Consider the following 20,540-nt stretch of genomic DNA (forward strand, 5'->3'; position numbering starts at 1 on the left):
AGACGTTTTGGTCACCCTGAGAAGTACTCAACAACCCACTAGTTAGACACTTGGACTGTTAGTGCTGAGTCTTGTTTTCAAAATTGGCAATATTCAACTCCAAGTGAATAATTGATAAGACAACGCAGGATTGGTTTTATACTCTATCAATCATAACGACGTTCCAATAAGGAATATAGTTGAAAGGATCTAGAGAGGATCAAAACTCTTGAATATCATCACTCAGTGAAAGAATTCAAATGTATAACATCAAATTAACTATGATACATTAGTTTATCACAATTCGGGCAGGTTTAAACCTAAAACAAACAGACACATTTGTTGCAACAGAAGATTAGATTCTAATAGAAAAGCTGGTCTTGGTTACTCAGACAATCTTCTATACGATGCTCTTAGAAAAGCTGGCATTTTTATTGTGACACTTTATGCTCCGCTGAGAGATAGCTTTTCATTTTCTGTCCACTAAAAATAATAAAGAGATTGAGCAGAATAACAGCATTTGGCTTTTGTGGCATGTGCTATAACTTTCCTCCCATTATCAAACATATATATGCATTACAAATAACTTACCAACCACAACCACAACCACCTTAGATTCGCACCATGGAGGTGTCTGCCAGATTATTCATACATAGCCTAACCGCGATAAAGACTGTTTGCGAAGAAACTAGTCTGTATGAAATTATGAATCATAGGTATGGGAGGGGCAATAAGACAGTAAATTGAGTTCGATGCAATTAGAATTTGGTTATTTTGGCTATCCTTGCAAATGGACATTGTGATCATATGACCAGCATGCAATTGATACACAGGAATTCCCTATACAAAAGAACCACCTGGACCCTAAAAAGCACAGATACTACAAATAAAAGCCATATCATGCCTCCAAATAGCATCATAAATCTCCACATTATGCTATTGGGCAAATGAAAAATGGTACGGTAATCAATCCCTTCGTTTCGAATATGCCTATAGCCCCTAATAAGTCACATAACTAATAAGCTAGGATACGGAGAGGATAGAAGCCTTCATGACAACTGAGGTAACAAAAACAGCTTCTACCAGACACAGAATTCAGGTGCTGATAGAAACAGAACACTGACTTGTTTTTACATTAAGCTTGAATCTCATTCTAATCAATCATGAACATACTCATCAGATATGGGCTCCACAGTTAATTAAATTCAGAGGGAGGAAATCTCAGCATCACAAAATCTGAATACAATCAAATTATACACAAAATAATTGCATAAATTATCATGTTTTTAAGTTTTAACTATTCAATAGTATTACAAACAATTGAGAAAATTTGTTTATATGGGATGCTTATGTCTCGAACTAGGCTAGTAAGATAGCAATTATATTTATAATAATGTGTATTGCAAGTTATGACACAGTTTATCATGCCACTCACATGTAAATCTAACATAGATCACTCAATGTATAAAGATCAATTGATTGACATATTATTCAAAGCACATTATGTGAGATATATGCTTGAACTTACATTGCCCGAGTCATCATCAATCAACCACAGCAACTATATCCAGAAGAGCTCACTCTAGGATACATAGAAACTTCTAAATCAGACTCATAATTCAAAATCCCCATTTCCTCTGCAAGTGTTTCCAACAAATTAGGGAGAGAACTACCCTCAGCTTAAAACGCATGAGATTTGTTGTTTATCTCTATCTAGCAATCCCAATTCCCAAAAGCAAACTCACTGTATTAACATTCGATTGACACCCAATCTTGATTACCAAAAAATGCAATTGCTAACTTGCTCCCACAAATAACCTCACCATTGGAAGCAACCCCCTTGAGAAGGCTACCAAACATGTACTCATCAACCACGAACCCGCACCGTCTCATGTTTGCTGAACAAAGCCCAATTGAGACCAAAACACAAATGTTTACTCTTTACAGACCCAGCAATCATACTATTCCAAGAAACTATACTTCTCTGAGACATTTCATCCAACACTTGTTGTGCAATCCCCAAAAGACCATTTTTTTTTTTTTGAAAGACCAAAAGACCATATTTTGCATACTCAATAATACTGTTGTTAGCAATTTATGTATTTTTCTTCAATATTTTACTTTAATTCCAGCATTTTCCAAAATCATCTGATAAATATGACCGTTTTTTTTTATAACCTGCATTTTAAAATTTTGGAGGGAATAATAAAGATGGAAGAATTAGGGCCCAGAACTTTATATACTATTTGGGCCCCCAAAATGAAAGAAATTATTGAGCTTAATTTCCCCAAATTTTCTCTCTCCTCGTTTCTCTGCAACTTTTTCTGCTGGTGAATGGTGTTGGAGAATCATGATTAATGGAGAAGACGAGCTTATTACTTAAGGTATGTAGATTTCCTCTCAATTTTCTTTTTTGGGTAGAGTTTAATTTTTCTATTGCACAATTTTTTGAGGTTTTATTTAATTATTTGGTATGTATATGGATGTGTGGATGTGAATTACTGTTTAGTTTCCTAATTAGCAAACTAAATTATTCATGTATATTTTTTCGAGTATCAACCATTTTAAGAGATAATTTTTGTGGGACAAAAAAAGAGAGGGGAGAGGTGTTTTGAGGGGCGATCAAGGTGTCCATTGTATACTCGGGTGTAATTTTACGTTCTCTTGGGTCTATAATGTGATGTTGGGGACTCAAGAAGTAGGATTGATATATTTGTGGTTATGATTTTTCATAATTTTGAATGAAAATGATGATATAGGTAATGTCTTTATCACAATTATTCCATTAATTTTGGTTATTTTGTTGTTCTTGGGCATTATTTAAGTTAAAATTTACTCGTTAATGGATCGAGTTTTGAAAGCTGAATATTTCATGTTGAGGTTAAACCAATGGCAAATTGTAGTTGGTGATCCATTGTTTCTGCTAGAAAAGGAATTAGTTGGAATGTGGGAGAGGATTTAAGGATTGAAATGTGGGTCATTGGAGATGTTACGGTGGCATTGTAAGGCAAAGCGATGTGCGAGGTTGAATTTCGTAAACTCTGTCTGAAAGACATGAAGATAGAGTCTTTTTTCTGAGTATAGCTCCATAGTGGCTAGGAGTCCAAGAAAGAAGAAAGGGGAGCTCTGAGTCTGAGTACAGCTCTGGGTTTGGCACTTTGGCTTCATAGTGGCTGACATCCTAAGTATTGCTTCCAAATCTGATTATGTCCTTTTGTTCTCATGCTAAACATAGTGGCAGCGCCCATTGCTTAGCTAGCTCGAGTCATAATGTCGTAGAGCAGAGGCTTTGGATGAAAGAGGTCAAGAGGTCCCCTCAGAAGTGAACACTCTTGTATGCAACATTACTTTATTCTTAAATGAAAATTCTAACAAAGTTGACTTTTTTTTTTTTTTTTTTAATTCAAGCTCAATCTATCTGAATCTTCATCCATCCATGAGATAAAACCTTTGTCTTTAACTGATGCTCATTCCCATGGTCATTCATAGACTCACCGTTTTTCTAATTGCAATATATGAAAATGTCTGTAAGAATTTTAATTATTTTGAGTCGCTGATTAGTCTAAGTACATTGTCCTCAAACCAAGGACATGTCGTTAGGTTCTTGTAAAATTTCCAAGGGTGTGCCAGTTGTGTTTATTTGTGTTGTGCACCATCAGTGACTGCTCATGTGCAACTTTCTCCATTGTTTTATGTTTAGCTGTGTACTCATGAATCACACTATAAAATGATGCAGCTTGTGATGCAAGGTATCCTTGTATTCGGAAGATTTGCTATCTTTTATGGTACTCCGTGCTGCCAATAGAGATGGGGTGGATCCTGTAGCTCAGAGAATTTCAGCATGTATGAAATATAAGTGATATTGTGCCTGAAATATGGCTGTGCGAACTCGTGAGAATTAGAAGTTACCAAACTTAAGACCTCATTAAAAACTACCATTGTAACTTTGTATTAGTAATAGATGGAGGTGAAAACAGAAAGAAGTAGACCGATTGCAGCCTTTATGGCCTTTGGCACAAAGGGCGATGTCTACCCTATTGCTGCTGTAGCTGCAGTTTTTGCTTGTGATCAACGAAAGTATGAAGTGATTTTCATCAGTCACTCTGCCCATGAGGACTTAGCTGCAAACTTGGCTGTAAGTAATATAAGATACATCCCAGTTTCTTTTCTACCTGTTCTTCCACCTCCAGAAAGTTGTGAGAATGATAAGTCTCTCGCTCTGTCATTCTGTAGTGAGAAAAACATGGTAACAAGGGAACATAGGCGGGAGTGTCTTACTATCATGGAAAGGATCTATGGAGATGGCCCGAGCATGGAAGGTGATTTTGTTTTGATCAATTTTTTCGCTTTGGACGGATGGAGTCTTGCTGAACTGTTTCATGTTCGGTGTGTTGTTGCAGCTCCTTATGTCGTAAATTACACTGCTCCTACTTCATTTCAGAGGCAGTTCAGGCGAGAACTTCCACTTCTTTACCAATACCTGATAGAAGCTCCTGATAATAAGCTTGGCTGGAAAGATGTAATTCATTGGATGTGGCCACTATTTACTGAAGATTGGGGATCATGGAGGAACAATGAATTGAATCTTAGCCCTTTGCCTTTTACAGACCCAGTGACGGGTCTTCCTATGTGGCATGAAAGGCCGTCGTCTCCCTTACTGCTGTATGGATTCAGCAGAGAGGTTGTTGAGTGTCCTGATTATTGGCCTTCAAATTCTCGGGTTTCTGGGTTTTGGTTTCTCCCTTCCCAGTGGCAGTTTTCATGCAGCAGCTGCAGCAATATGATTGATTCAGGAGGGGAACTCTGTTCAACTCATACAGGGCTACAAAGCTTTCTTGATGCTAATCTATCTATGCCAATTGTTTTCATAGGTCTGAGCTCAGTTGGTAATTTGGGTTTCTTGAGGAATCCTAGAGCATTCCTTTGCATCTTACAAGCTGCTGTAGAGATCACCAAGTGTAGATTCTTCCTTCTGACAGCTGGATATGAACCACTGGATGTGGCTGTTCAAAATTTTGCTGCTGAAGTGGATTCATCAATATTAAGTCAAAGTATCAGTTTAAACTATGGGATCTCTTTGTGCAATGACCGTTTATTTTGCTTCTCGGGCTCTATTCCCTACAATTGGCTCTTTCAAAAATGTGCAATTGCAATCCATCACGGAGGAAGTGGATCCACAGCAGCAGCACTGACAGCTGGAATACCTCAAGTTGTATGCCCTTTTATGCTAGATCAATTTTACTGGGCTGAAAGGATGTTCTGGCTTGGAGTAGCTCCTGAACCCTTGCAAAGAAATATATTGCTTCCCGAAAATTGTGATGATGTGAACATCAGGGAAGGTGCTTATGCTTTGAAGAATGCTATAAATTGTGCTATGAGTCCTGACATAAAAGCACAAGCTCTGGAGATTTCAGAGAAAATTTCTCAGGAGAATGGAGTCTCAGAGGCTGTCAGAATTCTCACCGAAGAAATAGCTAAGGGCAGTACTGTAAGTGACTAATTTTGGAACTTCCTATTTATTATAACCTCCTAGAAGCATATAGTGGATGGTGATTGATATTAGCAGTTGTTTAGCTTTCCTTGTTACCTAGGTGGTGACAACATATTCATTGTGAATTATTGACATTTCTGAACTAAGTGCCTTATATATTATGAAGTAGAATTTTATCTGCATCATCGTACTGTTAACTCGATGCCTTTAAAAAGGGTTTTAGTCTTTCATGCATGGTTGGGGAGGGAGTGCTTACTATACTAAACCTTCTGTCCTTCTGTGTATAGCTGCAAAGAAAAATTTATTAGCCTTATCCTAAAAACTGTTATCTAGCCTAGCAGATTAAAGCAAGAAATCCTAGAATTGAGTTCCTTATGCTTCGTATAGGATACTAGCTTTCGCCTATGAATCTCCTTTAAGTAATTTACAATATTGACTTGAATGAGATTATAGCACAGAGGAGTGAGCTTCTTTATTACAAATAAAATAAAATAAATACATTACAGTATGAAATAAGCCCACATATACAGGTGGGCTTGTCTTTGTGTTTGGAAGAGAGTGTTTATTAGAATAAGTTGTCAATGATAATTAGAAATTTATAAATCCGTTGTAATCTAAAGTTTAAAATTTTCCACTTATATACTCTTTTATCCATCATTTATTGAACTGAAATTGTTGTAGCTCCTTGTAGGGTATCTTTTTTAGAAAGAACAAAGAGTGAATAGATTAAAGGAAAACAATCAACTGGAATATTGTATTTAAGAAAGAAAATTTATATGCAATAAATACAGAGTCTAATGCTCAAATTGGAGCTAAAGAAACCATTCAATGAAATTTTTGCAACACCATAATTCACTATCATCTTCCATGCTCATCCACTTATTCTTGAACAAATTTGTCGTACCTCGCCTTCGCCATCAGTCTTAACTCCTATACTGCTGAGCTTCAAAAATGATTCACTCCATCCCTCGTAGAAACTGTTCAAGTCACTAGCAAATTGCTCAATCAAGTTTTTTGTTCTTTGGTCATTGAACAGGACTGAGTCAGTTTGGAGCAGTCCTTTTTTCTCCATCAAATTTTTGTAGTATTGATTGTCGAATGAGAAGGCTGTCTTAGGGTCGAAGTTAACAGTTGCAGATGTGCTTGATGCACATTTTTTAGCCAATTTTTCTGCATAGTCTTTGTCTAGTGATGAATCAACAGAAGTGAGGTTGCCCTTTGAACTTACTTGAAACCGGTCACTGAAAGCGTTACAATGTGCTGACCCGATGGTGTGTGCACCTGCAACATTAAATTGATTAATGTGATGCATATGTATATATGTATGTTTGGGTAGTAATGGTGGAGGGAAGGGAAGGGGAGGGAACCAGAGAGAAGTAGGCTTGCGTTTTCCTCCAAATCTTTCCAATTTTAAAAGAATTTTGTTTATTGGGGGGAGGAAGGGGGTTTCAATCTCTCTATTTCCCGTTCTATCCCTCCTCCCTAATCCATTCCCTAACAAAATAAAATGAATCTATTAGTGCATCACTCTGTTTTCCTTTCTCTTCTTTTATATGTCTCTCATTCTAATACAGTTAAACAGGTATTCTAGGCATTATATATATATATATATATATATATATATATATATATATATATATATATATATATATATATATATATATATATATATATATATATATATACATATATATAGGATGTTCTTAACTAATACAATACTCTGATATCTGTTTCCAGTAGCCAGAAATTTATTTTCAGTACCTTACCATTGATTTATGTATCTCTTGTTAGGAGAAATTAAACTTCTACGTTAACCGTTGGATTGAGCTCTATGGCTAGGACTTAAGAGAGACTAAACCAATGGGGTTGCCTCAGACCTAAGTACAAACCTTCAGCAAAACGCTCTTAAACTGTATTGTAAAATTATGCTGAGAGAACAGACCAGTGGACTTCTTTTGAATTTGAATTTAAATTTGCTATCTATTTTCAGGTTTAGGTAGATCAATGAAATTCAAGCTCGAACTTAATGACCTTGTTCATGACATATAATATATCATGTGCTTATTAGTTATTATTACTTGACAAAGAGGTAATTGAGGCATTATTGAAGGCTGTTTTAGATCATGAGTCCAGAGGGTACAAGAAGCAATATACTCTGGCTTGCCTTGACTGGTGAGCCAATCTTTTTAGGACCACTTATCCTTCTTAAATAAACATACTTTTCAACTGTTCTCGGCTTATTGCCTTTATTTTACCTATCTACCTTAACCAGAAATATAATTTCATTTTTGGAAAGCATTTTCAGCAATGTGTACCTGATAAAATGACTAGATCAGTCAAACTCAACCCTTTAGAGCTGAAAATCTTAGCCATATCATCCACCGTGAAACTCGTGTCAACGATGTTAGGCCTGACATTCGATATTGTAGAAACCATTCCGTCTCTCCTACCAGTCGGCATCTGAATATCCGGCCCTCCAGCCTGTTATCAGAAATTCACATCACAAAATGTAAACAATGAAAAAAGTGTGTGTGTATGCGCATGCGCAAACACGAGAAAGAAGGGTAGGTTTATTGTACCATGACAACAGCATCTCTAGCAGCCAGTGCAAGAATATCAGCACATGAAACAGTTCCAGGGCAGAACAATTCTAGCTCTCTTTTAGCCGTCTCTATTACTTCAAATCCTCCTAGAGATTTATTTGCAGGATCTGCTTTCTCTGTTCCATCCCCTTCTACTAGTACTGATGCATCACATCCCTGCAAGAGCATAGCTATAATAAAGACAAAATTTACCTTTTAAGCCTTCTTTAACCCCTAATTTTCTTCTTTTAGTAATACAAATTGTGAAATACATGAAAAATTGGGCATTAATTAAGGTGAAAGGAACAGAATATAAATCTCAAATGCAGTCATTTATCAAGAGAATGTTCCAATTAGCATTTAATTATCTAACATCTATTAAATGGCTCTTCTTAGGAAGCTGCCGCCGCTTTAGTATAATACACAGATAGAGAGATAAATAGATACAAGAGGAAACTCACATTGACGAAGCAATCATGGAAGAGCAAGCGAAGAAGTTTCCCTGGAACAGTCGGATCAGTAGAAGCAGCTGATCTTACAGCATCCCGGACTACAAACTCGACACCTGGGCACGACAATGCATAAAATTCAAAGGAGAAGCCATGACTAGAACAAGTAAACACTCCTAAAACAAAGATTAGAACCAAGAATGTTGGTTTCTGAAGGTAATTAGCTTCAACAGGTACATTAATCATTTTGTATACCATTCCAAAGTCAATGTAGCATAAATTACAAACTCTTACTCTATATATATATTTTTTTATGTCAGAACTGTATGCAATGTAACATGCAGCTTGTTTTATGTATTTATAGAAGGTGAGAAAGAAAGTTCAAAGAAAGCTTATTTATTGATTTAAAGTTGCATTTATTATGTTTTTGGAGTTGATAGGTAGGAAGCTGAAGAAAGAGGGCTGTAAATTTTAATGGAGACACTGACAATTTAGAGGGCTGATGAATAATACAGAGCTGGCACAAGGAATTAATGGTGGGTTTTCATACCAATGCTTTTACAGGTTGTGTTAGTAGTGTGTTACTACTGTGATGTCCAACTACTCTAACCAAATTACTGGTATGTATACATGTTTATTATGATAGGTATAAATTGCATGATTTTTTATTTTTTTTGGGTTACATGATGTTGAAAGTTCATGGTTTTTGTTTGGTTTAAGTTTTTGCTGCTTTCATCTTCTGGATCTTAGGGTATTATAGTCTTAAATAATCTAATCTTTACTAAAGAGACAGTTATACTATGGATTTGTTGAAAATTGTGCCGGAATAATATTGAATTATTGATTTACATTCATTATTGTAGGATATTGAGTATAATGATATAACTCCGTTTCTTTGGGCGGTTTTTGTTTGAAATATTTAATCTGAAGAGAGAAACTTTAACCAAAAGTATCCTTTATAATAAGAATTCGTGTGGGATATTCTTAGATTAGTTTTGACGTGTGATTCAAAATATGAACTTTTACTGTTAATTTTGCTTCAATGTGTAATACTTATTTAAATTTATTGATGCTTTGATATGTGCATTATAATTGGTTAAAAAAAAAGTAGAGAATCAGGTAGTGTGATTAATTGGTTACAGTTGACATATTTGACTCATATAATATAAGCTATAAAATTAAATGCTTGTTGTTACTTGTTTTTTCTTAAATAAATAAATGCTGTTTGTTAATTTTATTTTTCATACTTTAAATTTAGAATAAATGCTGCTTGAAATGGTGAGGTGGTGTAAGATAACTAGATAAACATACCAACAGAGTATTTTTTTTTTTTTTTTTTTTAGGAACAAACCAACAGTGCATGACTATGGGCCGTTATAGTTAACTTAGTGGAGTATCACTTGAGGTTCAGGTTCAATGCGCAATAACTCATTGAGGCTCAGGTCCAAAGCATAATTATTTGTGGTTAACGTAAAAGTTGAAGCTGAGGTTGACTGAATTTGGGGTTTGAAAGAGCTGTGAATTTGCAGCTCTACCATTTTTTACTAGACTTGATGGAAGTCTTTTATGAGGACTTTAGACATTGATGCTTTGCAATTTACAGTTGTTTTGTTTCTCCTTGAGATTAAATAAATAAATAGTACGGAGTATAATTTTTCTAAACTTTGTGTATACGCTAGGTATTGTTTGGTTGACAACGTAAAATGGGGGGATTGGAAATTAATGAGAATTGATAAAGAGGGTAGTTGTTTGGTAAACACACACAAAAGGAAAAATAAAAAGAAAAAGAAGCGAAATTCATGAGAATTTTTACTTAACACAAAACATGAGAATTAAATTCGAATTTTATTGAGGAATTATCTTCCATGAAATACAATTTTTTTGAAGAAATTAATTCCCGTATTGGTCAAATAATACTCTATTATTGCAATTATTACGAAATAGAAGGAGTAGTTTGAAGATTAGTACTACTAAAAAATCAAAGAGGAAGTCAATGGAGCATAGGGTCTTTGGCCCATTACTTAGTGGGGTCCAGAAAAGCTGTGATGCATTTAAAAATCTATGTGGTCATTAGTTGTTCTTATTTACCAAAATTAATTATTTGAGGTTGAGTTTCAAGTTCAAGTTGATAGTTGTGATAATATCTTAATCAAATTTTAAAGCCGCAACTACTGAGTAGTATTATTTGTTCTCTCATTGTTCCTTTATTTCCCAAATTATATTTCTGTAATTTGAAATTAAATTGAAAAGAGGCGGTTGTTGGTGTTCCTGTTGAGGCTAAGGAAATGGGAATTGTAGATTCTAAAGGTCACTTGTATTTGAAGGAGGATCCAGAGGTATGGATTAAAAATAACCCTGCTTCTCGTCTAGCTTTGGTTACAAGCTTCAGGTTGAATTTAGAGAATGGTGTGGAAGAGATAGCAGAATCCATTGGTGAGCTCACACACCTCATCCACCTGGTATTCAGGTGGTGTAGATCCCTGAAACGTGTGCCTAACGCCATCACTAGGCTTCACAAATTGGAGCACTTGCTATTTCATAGTTGTTCTCGTTTAGAAGAATTGCCGGCAAATATAGGGAATTTGGTGAGCCTTACCCATCTCCAGCTTTCTCATTGCGAGGACATCAAGTTCCTTCCTAACAGCATTGTAAATCTATCCAAATTGACTTCTTTAACTCTCTGTCACTGTGTTTCCCTTGTTGAATTGCCGGCAAATATAGGCCAATTGGCGAGTCTTACCCATCTTAAACTAAGTTCTTGCAGGAACATAAAGTCACTTCTTATGAGTGTTGCAAATCTACCCAACTTGACTTCTTTATCTCTATCCTCTCTTTCTCTCTCTGAAATACCTTATAATTTGGGAGACTTGAAAAAAAGCCTTACCCGTCTGGACCTTTCTTATTGCAACAACATCGAGTTCCTTCCTAATAACATTGCAAATCTATCCAATTTGACATCCTTATCTCTCATATGCTGTAATTCTCTCATTGAGTTGCCTTCAAATCTAGGACAACTGAAGAGCCTTTCTTATCTGGAGCTTTATTATTGCAACAAAATAAAGTCCCTACCTGATAGCATCAAAGATTTATGCAGCTTGGATACTTTAATCATCAACTGCTGTGATTCCCTCACACACCTGCCTATCAATTTGAATGTGTTGCACCTTAAGCTTTTAAATTTTTGTCCCCGCTTCCTTCCTAACGGCCTAATCAACCTAAAATACTTGAGAGTCAATATCTGTAGCTGCTCTGATGAATCTTTTGTAAATTGGAAGGATCCATACAGCCTACAACACCTCGCCATCTCAAGCTGCTTTAGTCATTGCAATTATATATTAAAAGTACCGGCCAGTTTAAATCAATTCGTCAACCTTCAGGTTCTCTCTCTTCATTATAAGAAAAGGTTTGTTGAATTGCCGGCAAATTTGGTTGGGTTGGCCCATTTATGTCTTCTTGACATTCAACATTCCAGTATCAGTTGTCTTCCTTGGAGCATCACGAAGCTACGCAGACTCCGACATCTAATGTTGCCCAAAGATTTCAGACTCGAAACATTGTCATATGAATTGAATATTTCGGTCATCATTTCCGTTAACGAAAGGCATGTTCGCAAAACCTGGGAGGAACTTAAAACAGAGATAGGACAATTGCCTATTCCTTTTGGTGGAGGTAAGTGTTTCCAATGCTTTTAATTTTTTTTTTTTTTTTTTTTTAACAAATGCTTTTAATTTTACAGTTTTATTACTCCAAATTTGTTTGATCTGGTAGACGTGGTAGTTATACTACGTAATACTCGTATTTTTAATAATCGAGCTTATCCCCTCTCTCCTCCTCTTACAATGGCAGAAATAACAAATGATGCAGCTCAAAATCCCTCTATTATGTCTCATCCCGGTTACCTCTGGTTGAAGGAGAATCCTTCTCAATGGATTATTAACAACAGAAATTTACTCAAGTTGGTTCGATTTTTGGACTTGGAATATGTCGAGTTAACAGATTCAATAATGCAATTCAGTGAGCTCACCCACCTTTGCCTGGACATCGCTGCTGATATTTGCCTACCGGATAACTACTTTGTCACATTCACAAGGCTTACACATCTCTCTCTTCACTTTTTTTCCGTTGGAAAGCATAAGTCCATTACTCATAGTTTGAGCAAGCTATCCAATTTACAAACACTACATCTGCATATGCATCATAGTGTATTATTAGCAAATTTCAATATGCCTGTCAGCCTCAAATATCTCTCTTTATCATATTGCAATAATATGAGGCCACTTTATGATAGCTTGGAAAAGTTAACCAACTTAAAGACTCTGGATCTCTATTCCTGTGTTTAATTGCGAGTCATTGCCACCATCTATTTATCTTGACAAACTCAGGCTTATTGATTGCTCCTTCGAGTCACTTGACTCACTTCCTATTGGCCTACATCACCTGGAAATCTTATTTTTCAAAAATTATAATGACTTGGGATGTATCTTTGAAAAATGTTGGAATCAGTTGGTCAATCTGGAAACACTCTCCATTACATGTTCTAAAATGGAGTTTCTTCCTGAGGATATAGCAAGACTCTGCAACTTGCAAAAATTACAACTCAAAGACTGTGTCAGCCTCAAAAAACTGCCATCAAATCTACATGAGTTGGTCAATTTGCTCTTGATATCAGCGTTACCGGAATCAAGACCCTTCCTCATAGTTTGGTAAAGCAATGCAAGCTGCAGCACTTAACCCTCCCCAAGTGTTTTAACATGCAAAGTTTGCCAGAGAAACTAAAAAAAGTGTCCATCATCGATGATACGGAGGAAGCATACTACAAGCACAAGGGTTATGATGCTTCCCTTTACCAAACCTTGGCAGATACCTTTGATGAAAGTGAAGAAACAGAACTAGGTGTTGTTCCTGGAGGTAATTAAGTGTTGCCAGTACTTCATATTTCATAATTATGTTGCATTTTTTTTTTCATCATTGATGACACGGATGATGCATACTTCTCACATATGAACAACTCTCGTAACAAAATGTCAACAGAAAGCTGCAATGAAAACAATAATGTTGTGCCAACAGTAGAAATTCATGAAACTGTCCCTGATGAGCAGACATCAGCAGATCCTTTCAACAGTAGAAGCACGGGCTATATTGAGCACATCACAACAGAACAAGGTGGTGTTTCACAGATTTATAAAGGTAAACCACTAAACCCTGCTCATAACAAGTGTGAAATCATCAGAAAGTGGTAAAGCCTGCTTAGGTTGAAAACTTTACTTTTTTTTTTCCCCCCTTTGTGCAAACAGATTCTTATTTTAATGTCAGTAAATATCCGATTGATGAGAACATACAGCATTCTGCTTTATGTCAGTTAATGAAGGGGAAGTTTAGGTTGTTGAGTTTTGTGATCCTAGTTATGTTAGAACTTTTATTTACTTGTCAAAAACAGCTTTATGAATTTCAAACTGTTAATAATACTGTACCATGTTATTTGTCTTCCTTGTATTATTACCATGCTGTCTAAGTTAACAGCTTAAGATTTTTTACAGAATATAATTCACTCAAGGAAATGCCAGGCAATATTAATGATGTGAATCAGAGGCTGAAATATCACTGTAGTATGCAGTCCCCTCCTAAAGGTCTAATGAAGGCTGAGCACTTACAAATCTCACTATGCAAATGCTCAAAAGAATTGCTTGCGAATTTGAAAGAGTCAATGAACCTACTGCACCTTGCCATTAAGGATTGCTCTCAGCATCATGTCAAAAAGTTACCCACAAATTTGAATGAGTTAGCCAATCTTAAGACACTTTCTATTCGGTGTACTCACATCGAGTCCCTTCCTAGCTTCGCAGGACTTTCCAGCCTTTTAAAATTATACATTGGAGGTGTCAGCACTTCTTCCCCAAGGCTTGAAAAGTTGCCTGCAGATTTGGATAATTTGGACAAATTATTGGCTATTGACATTCATGATACCAAAATCAAGTGTCTTCCTTGGAGCATCAAGAATCTTCAGAAGTTCCGATTTTTATTCTTGCCGCTGGATTTTAGACTCGAAACATTGCCATGTCAATTGTTTGAGTCTGTCATAATTACTGTAGAGTATATGCACATTCGAAAAACCTGGAAAGAACTCAAAACTGAGATGGGGCTATTATCATGTCGTGGTGTTGGAGGTAAGTGCTTACAACATTACTTATACCTACTGTTGTTTTATGTTGTCAACTACTATTCTCTTTTGAAAATCTGTTCTAAATTCAGCATAATAATTACTAATATGCAGTATGGTAACAAGGAAGGTTAAAATGCTCCCCTAGTCTGCAAATTTTGCATGTTTTGCTCTTGTTTCTCTAATTTATTAATTGTGCTTCTTATTCTTGGTCATCTCCTATTGTGAAAATGGCAGTTAATGAAGCTCAGAATTTTTCAACCATATCTTCTGCTGGTTATCTCCGATTGAAGGAGGATCCAAGGTTATGGATCATGAAAAACTATGATTTATGCGTGTCGGTGCAAAGCTTGGAGTTAGAATTGTCTGATGACGTGGTGAAGATAGGAGATTCCATTGAAGAGCTGCGGAAGCTCACCTATCTCTATATCTCTGGTAATAATTACCTCAACTTGAAGCATCTCCCTGACACGAGCACTACGCTAAGACACCTTTCTTTTCAAAATTGTAACATTGAATCCCTTTCTGATAGCCTTGGAAAGCTATCCAACTTGGAATCCTTATGCCTAGATTTGCAGAACACGAGCTTGCCAAAAAATCTGGATTTGTTAATCAACCTTAGACACCTCTCTTTGCAGTATGGCCAGGAACAATCTGCTTTTGATGGCTTGGAGAAGTTGTCCAACTTGAAAGCCTTGGATCTCTTTCAATGTGATATTGAATCATTTCCAGAAAATTTGCATCTTAATAAACTGAAGCTTTCTAATTGCAACTTCAGTTTACTGCCTTTAAGCCTATGCCACCTGGAAATCTTGCACAGCAATGATAAATGCAATAATGGACCAAAATGTGCTGTATCCTCATTAAGTTTGAATCAACTAGTTTTCCTGGAGACACTCTTTATTACATGCTCCTCCATGGAAATTCTCCATGACATAGGAAGCCTTCAAAATTTGCAGGAATTGCAACTCAAAGACTGCTTGGGCCTGAAAGCATTGCCGGAAAATTTGGATAAATTGATCAGATTGCGCAGTCTAGATATTAGCGGTACAAAAATCGAGTCTCTTCCTGATAGCATCTCAAAGCTACTCAATTTGCAGCAGATAGTTCTTCCCAAGTGTTTCAAACAAGATTTATCTCATAAGTTTTCAGGAATAGGGTGCACTAAGGTTTCCATTGATGACACAGATGGAGTTTCTTCAAAGGACATGAGCTCTGATGATGATGATTTTGAAGCGTTTGTGGAAAGCAACAATGATGATGGTTTTGAGGCCTTAGTGGAAAGCAACAATAAACCTGCAGAATCATACTCTAGTTTACATGTAGAAGAATCTTCTGTTGAGGATCGCGAACTTGCTCTGCAGGATATACAGATGGGTAACATGATAGCTGTGGAAAATCAACTAATGATTGCACCAAAAGGCTTGCACATATCTTCAAGTGACAAGGGAAGCTTTAGCAATGGTGGAAACACCCTTCCTGCTTCAGAGAGAGAGCAGAACAGTGATTTCCAAAGTCATAATGCCAAAGATAAGAGGAAAAAGAAAAAAATTCCTTTGGAAGCTATTCAAGAACTGATACCTAAAAGAATGACGTTGGTTGATGCTGCAATGACACTTGGTGGTATGTTTCAATTCTATGCAATATTGAATCATGAGGCAACTATTCTTGGCATGTTTGTTTAATTATAACTCTGCATCATTCAAAGCAGAATGTATGTGTTCTTATTAATTTGTTATTTGGGAGTTGTGAACTTATGATGGATTTCTTTGTTTAATTACACACCCTTCATTTTACAATTTAATTTTTAGTTTTGCTCAACTCAATTATCATATTTGATATCAATTGTAGTCTCGAGGTCTACAATGAAGCGCACACTGAAAGAGTACGATATAACATGGCCATCAAGCAGAACAGGGAAACAGCGTGATTCAAAGAAGAGGAAACAGAACACTGAAACACCTAGTGGAAGTAATCTCGCTGCAACACTGGAAACTTTTGAAGAGCCCTCAACGGAAACTGAAAGCCACATTGATATCCAGCAACATGAACAAGGGCATTTGAATCCTGCTCTTCATTCAACTAAAGGTAATTACGCTGCAACACTAGAAACTTTCGAAGAGCCCCTAATGGTGATTGAAAGCCATATGGATACCCAGCAACAAGCTCAAGGGCATTTGGAGGGCACTCTTCATTCAACTGAAAGTAATCGCGCTGCAACACTAGAAGAAACTTTCGATCCAATGGTAATTGAAAGCCATATGGATATCCAGCAACAAGTCCAAGGGCATTTGGAAGGCACTCTTCATTCAACTGAAAGTTCAGGCACTATTGTTGTAAAAGCCACTTACAAGGAGCTTTAAGTGGGAATTGTTTTCTCTTTGAGTTTACCTATTAATCAACTAATTGAAGAAATAGGCATGAAGTTCCAACTTGAGGTGAACAAATACAGATTGCTTTATCAAGACGAAGATAAAGAGTGGATGATGCTGACTAGTGTAGAAGATTTGAAGTACGCTTCAAATGTTGACAAATTTTGACTCATGTTATTAAATGCTATTGTTTATTTTTTTTCCCCCTTAAAAAATAATAGATGTTGCTTGTTTTTATGAAATATTCGGGATACTCCATATTACCATTGTTATTGCAATAACATCAAGTACCTTCCTAATTAATACCATTGCAAATCTATCCAATTTGACTTCTTTGTTTCTATCCTCTCGTTCTCCCTTTGCAATACCTTCTAATTTGGGAGCCTTGAAAAAAAGCCTTACCCGTCTGCACCTTTATTATTGCAATTGCAAGTACCTTCCTAATAGCATTGCAAATCTATCCAACTTGACATCCTTAACTCTCAATGACTGTGATTCCGTCACTGAGTTGCCTTCAAATCTAGGACAAATGACGAGCCTTTCTTATCTGGAGCTTAATAATTGCAACAAAATCAAGTCCCTACCTGATAGCATGAAAGATTTATGCAGCTTGGATGGAGTTATTATCGTTTCGTGGTGTTGGAGGTATGTATTTCCAATTACTTATACCTACATTGTTTTATTTCAACAACTATTATTCTCTTCTTGAAGTCTGTTTGCTCTGAATTACAGTACAGTAGCTACTTATATGCCTAAGTATACAAGCAACGTTAAAGTCACTTTTTTTTTAATAAATCCTCCTAGACTGCAATTTTTTTTTTTTTTTTTTTTTTATTTTATTTTTTTTTTTTATGTTTTGCTCCTGTTCATCTATTTTATTTAGTATACTGCTTCTTAGTAGTCATCTTCCTAATTTGAAAATGGCAGTTGATGAAACTCAGAAATTTTCAACAATATCTTCTTCTGGCTATCTCCAATTGAAGGACAATCCAAGGCTATGGATTATGAAGAACAAGGATTTATGTTTGTCAGTGCGAAGCTTGGAGTTAGAATTGCCAGTTGATATGCAAGAGATAGGAGATTCCATAGTGAAACTGCGAAACCTCACCTACCCCTATATCTCTGGTAATATTTACCTTGACTTGAAGCACCTCTCTGGCGTAAGCAAGACGCTCACACATCTTTCTTTTCAGCATTGTAACATTGAGTTCCAATCTGATAGCCTCGGAAAGCTATCTAACTTGGAGTTTCTATGCCTAGATTTAGGGGATACAAACTTGCCATCAGATTTGGATTTGTTCAAACTTAGACACCTCTCTCTACGTCATGGAAGTAAACATTCTAATATTGATAGCATGGCTAGGTTGTCCAACTTGAAAGCTTTGGATCTCTTTCAATGTGATTTCGAATCATTACCTGCAAATTTGAAGCTTGCTGAACTTAAGCTTTCTGGTTCCTGTTAGTAAATAAGCAAATATAAAACAATAAATACTTATCTCAACGTTGTGTAGACTAAATTGATAATTGCCGCGTCGTGGAGAACCACTGACCTAAAAGACGATTCCGCGCTACCTCCCGGTGCAGTAGACTAGAAGCGGTCGCCCTCTAGGATAAGCACGGCGCCGGAATTTGTGTGCACTCACAAACCCGACTGGAGCTCAGAATACTTGCCCAAAATCAAAGGAGTATTTTTTAAAGAGAAGATCAAAGAGAATATTTCTGATTTTTGTATGTATCCTATGGAACCCAAAGAAGCTTGAATATATATATATGTGGAGTATTAAGTGTCATTGACCAACTAATGAAATGAGTAATCAAGGAGGCAACGGCTAGGCATTTATAATCGACTATGAATGAGCGTAACCCCCGAATTATCAATGACATTCTCAACGACTTAATTCAAACGAATAGACCATGAATATTGTAATAGATACAATATTCCAATAACAATAAACCGTCAATAATAATGGGTATTAAGAGATATATCCATAACCCACTTATCGCTTCTCAAACAAGTAGTACAAAACTACTCCAATGAATAAACGACATAAAGCTTTGATAAATTATCAAAGTGGGACTACCTCTTTTATTTCCTCTCACCTTTCTTTGTATTTCACTCAAGAACTTCCAACAATCCCCCACAGGTTCGAAGATGTGAAAGAAAGAAAGAAAGAAAATTGGTTTTGGGCAAAACAAAACAATTGCATAAGTGTCAATGTCTCGCGACTTGAATTAACACATAGTGGACATCAAGCTATGATCCCTCACCTACCAAGTGACCTTCGTCTTGAACTTAATAGGGAGTTAGGGACCCGTCACTTTGAGCCACACAATTGAGCATGTATAATATTCTGAAATTCCGCGAATAAAGGTGACGCATTATACTGGCCATACGTCCAACCTGGATGCTCATAGGTGCTCTAGAGTATTAGCCCACGAAATACTCATAGGAAGCGGCCACACTTCCACACCTAAGTAGGTGAACTCCATCAAGTATGAGCTACAGCACACCTCCAAAAATATGGATATGGGTTCATTAAGAGCCGTATGCTCAACCTCCTTCTCATTTGTAGCTAAGCCCAAACAAACATCTAGAGATGGACATATAAAAATGTGCTTCCGAATTATTACATAATGTTCCCCTTTGAACTCATGGTGAGTAGGAGTTCACTATTTCACAATTCATATAACGGGCTTTAGCCCCATCTCTTCCGATGTTTCCAAAACTAGTTTTTTTTTTTTTTATTTCCATAGGCCTTTAGATAACGGATCCGTAACATTTTTAGACTTTATGTAGTCTAGTGATATCACCCCATTCGACAAAATTATCTTTGACATCAACTATTATAGGCATGGTTCAATCAAAAGTAACCACAACTTACAAATCATAACAAATTCCCTTACAATGGGATATTTGCCAGCACATTTGCTCATAAGAGCCATGCATTCTTGACCATCTTGCCTCATAACCTGTCAATTCAAGAGAAATAAATTAGATTATTCCAAAACAAACATAGCAAAACAAGATTGCTTTGCACAATTTCCAAAACATAGCTTCACCACTTAGTGGTGCAAATATAACCGCTTGAGTTTGAACTCATTATCGAACTTCAAGAACTCATGGAAACTTGCAATAGTGCAAACTCTTATCTTTTGTACTTTCAAGTACCTATGCAACCTCCTCAAAACTATCCGATGGTCATTGCTCGAGTTAAGAGTATATTTGCTTAATTTACTTACATAAAAAGCAATGTCAGATTAAGCATAGTTTCCAAGAAACATAAGACTACTAAATGGACACGAATTGCTCCCATATGATCAATAAGATCATAAAAACCTTATATTATAGCAATGACTCATCCATCACAAGTTTAGACTTAAAGACTTCCAACGACAGCTCAGTGAATTAGCAACACAATCCATAGAAGAGATATTAAGCATCACAATCCCAGGAAAAAGATTTGTAAAAATCTATACATAGTTAGACATAATCTAACTAATATTCAATGA

General features: G+C 36.3%; 4 protein-coding genes across 7 annotated transcripts; 3 read left to right on the forward strand and 1 right to left on the reverse strand.

Moving 5' to 3' along the window:
• Positions 1–2,000: 2,000 nt before the first annotated feature.
• LOC110723035 (sterol 3-beta-glucosyltransferase UGT80B1-like) lies at positions 2,001–8,585 on the forward strand. Of its 3 annotated transcripts, XM_021902308.1 has the most exons (4): positions 2,001–2,363; positions 3,716–4,298; positions 4,380–5,467; positions 8,449–8,585. In XM_021902308.1, the coding sequence occupies exons 2-4, from the start codon at positions 3,941–3,943 to the stop codon at positions 8,470–8,472; spliced, it is 1,470 nt and encodes a 489-aa protein (XP_021758000.1). In that variant the 5' UTR covers positions 2,001–2,363; positions 3,716–3,940; the 3' UTR covers positions 8,473–8,585. The 3 variants fall into 3 exon arrangements, with proteins under 3 accessions (XP_021758000.1, XP_021757999.1, XP_021758001.1); XM_021902307.1 differs by having other exon boundaries at positions 3,716–5,467; XM_021902309.1 differs by lacking the exon at positions 2,001–2,363 and having other exon boundaries at positions 4,028–4,114; positions 4,213–5,467.
• LOC110723036 (peroxidase 46-like) lies at positions 6,197–9,006 on the reverse strand. The gene is made up of 4 exons (XM_021902310.1): positions 8,514–9,006; positions 8,050–8,229; positions 7,786–7,951; positions 6,197–6,751 (listed from the first exon to the last, which is right to left on the reverse strand). The coding sequence occupies exons 1-4, from the start codon at positions 8,757–8,759 to the stop codon at positions 6,342–6,344; spliced, it is 1,002 nt and encodes a 333-aa protein (XP_021758002.1). The 5' UTR covers positions 8,760–9,006; the 3' UTR covers positions 6,197–6,341.
• On the forward strand, positions 8,579–12,873 carry LOC110723034 (disease resistance protein TAO1-like). 2 transcript variants are annotated; one of them, XM_021902306.1, is made up of 4 exons: positions 8,579–8,717; positions 8,942–9,037; positions 9,845–12,170; positions 12,348–12,873. In XM_021902306.1, exons 3-4 carry the CDS (start codon positions 10,787–10,789, stop codon positions 12,839–12,841), a joined length of 1,878 nt encoding a protein of 625 aa, XP_021757998.1. In that variant the 5' UTR covers positions 8,579–8,717; positions 8,942–9,037; positions 9,845–10,786; the 3' UTR covers positions 12,842–12,873. The 2 variants fall into 2 exon arrangements, with proteins under 2 accessions (XP_021757998.1, XP_021757997.1); XM_021902305.1 differs by having other exon boundaries at positions 8,648–8,734; positions 8,942–12,170.
• Positions 12,874–13,227: 354 nt separating this feature from the next.
• Positions 13,228–17,292, forward strand: LOC110723033 (leucine-rich repeat and death domain-containing protein 1-like). The gene is made up of 5 exons (XM_021902304.1): positions 13,228–13,409; positions 13,533–13,688; positions 14,039–14,665; positions 14,896–16,281; positions 16,510–17,292. Exons 1-5 carry the CDS (start codon positions 13,253–13,255, stop codon positions 17,019–17,021), a joined length of 2,838 nt encoding a protein of 945 aa, XP_021757996.1. The 5' UTR covers positions 13,228–13,252; the 3' UTR covers positions 17,022–17,292.
• The last annotated feature ends 3,248 nt before the right edge of the window (positions 17,293–20,540 follow it).

Source organism: Chenopodium quinoa, unplaced genomic scaffold (assembly GCF_001683475.1).
Source record: "Chenopodium quinoa cultivar QQ74 unplaced genomic scaffold, ASM168347v1, whole genome shotgun sequence".
Classification (NCBI taxonomy): Eukaryota; Viridiplantae; Streptophyta; class Magnoliopsida; order Caryophyllales; family Amaranthaceae; genus Chenopodium; species Chenopodium quinoa.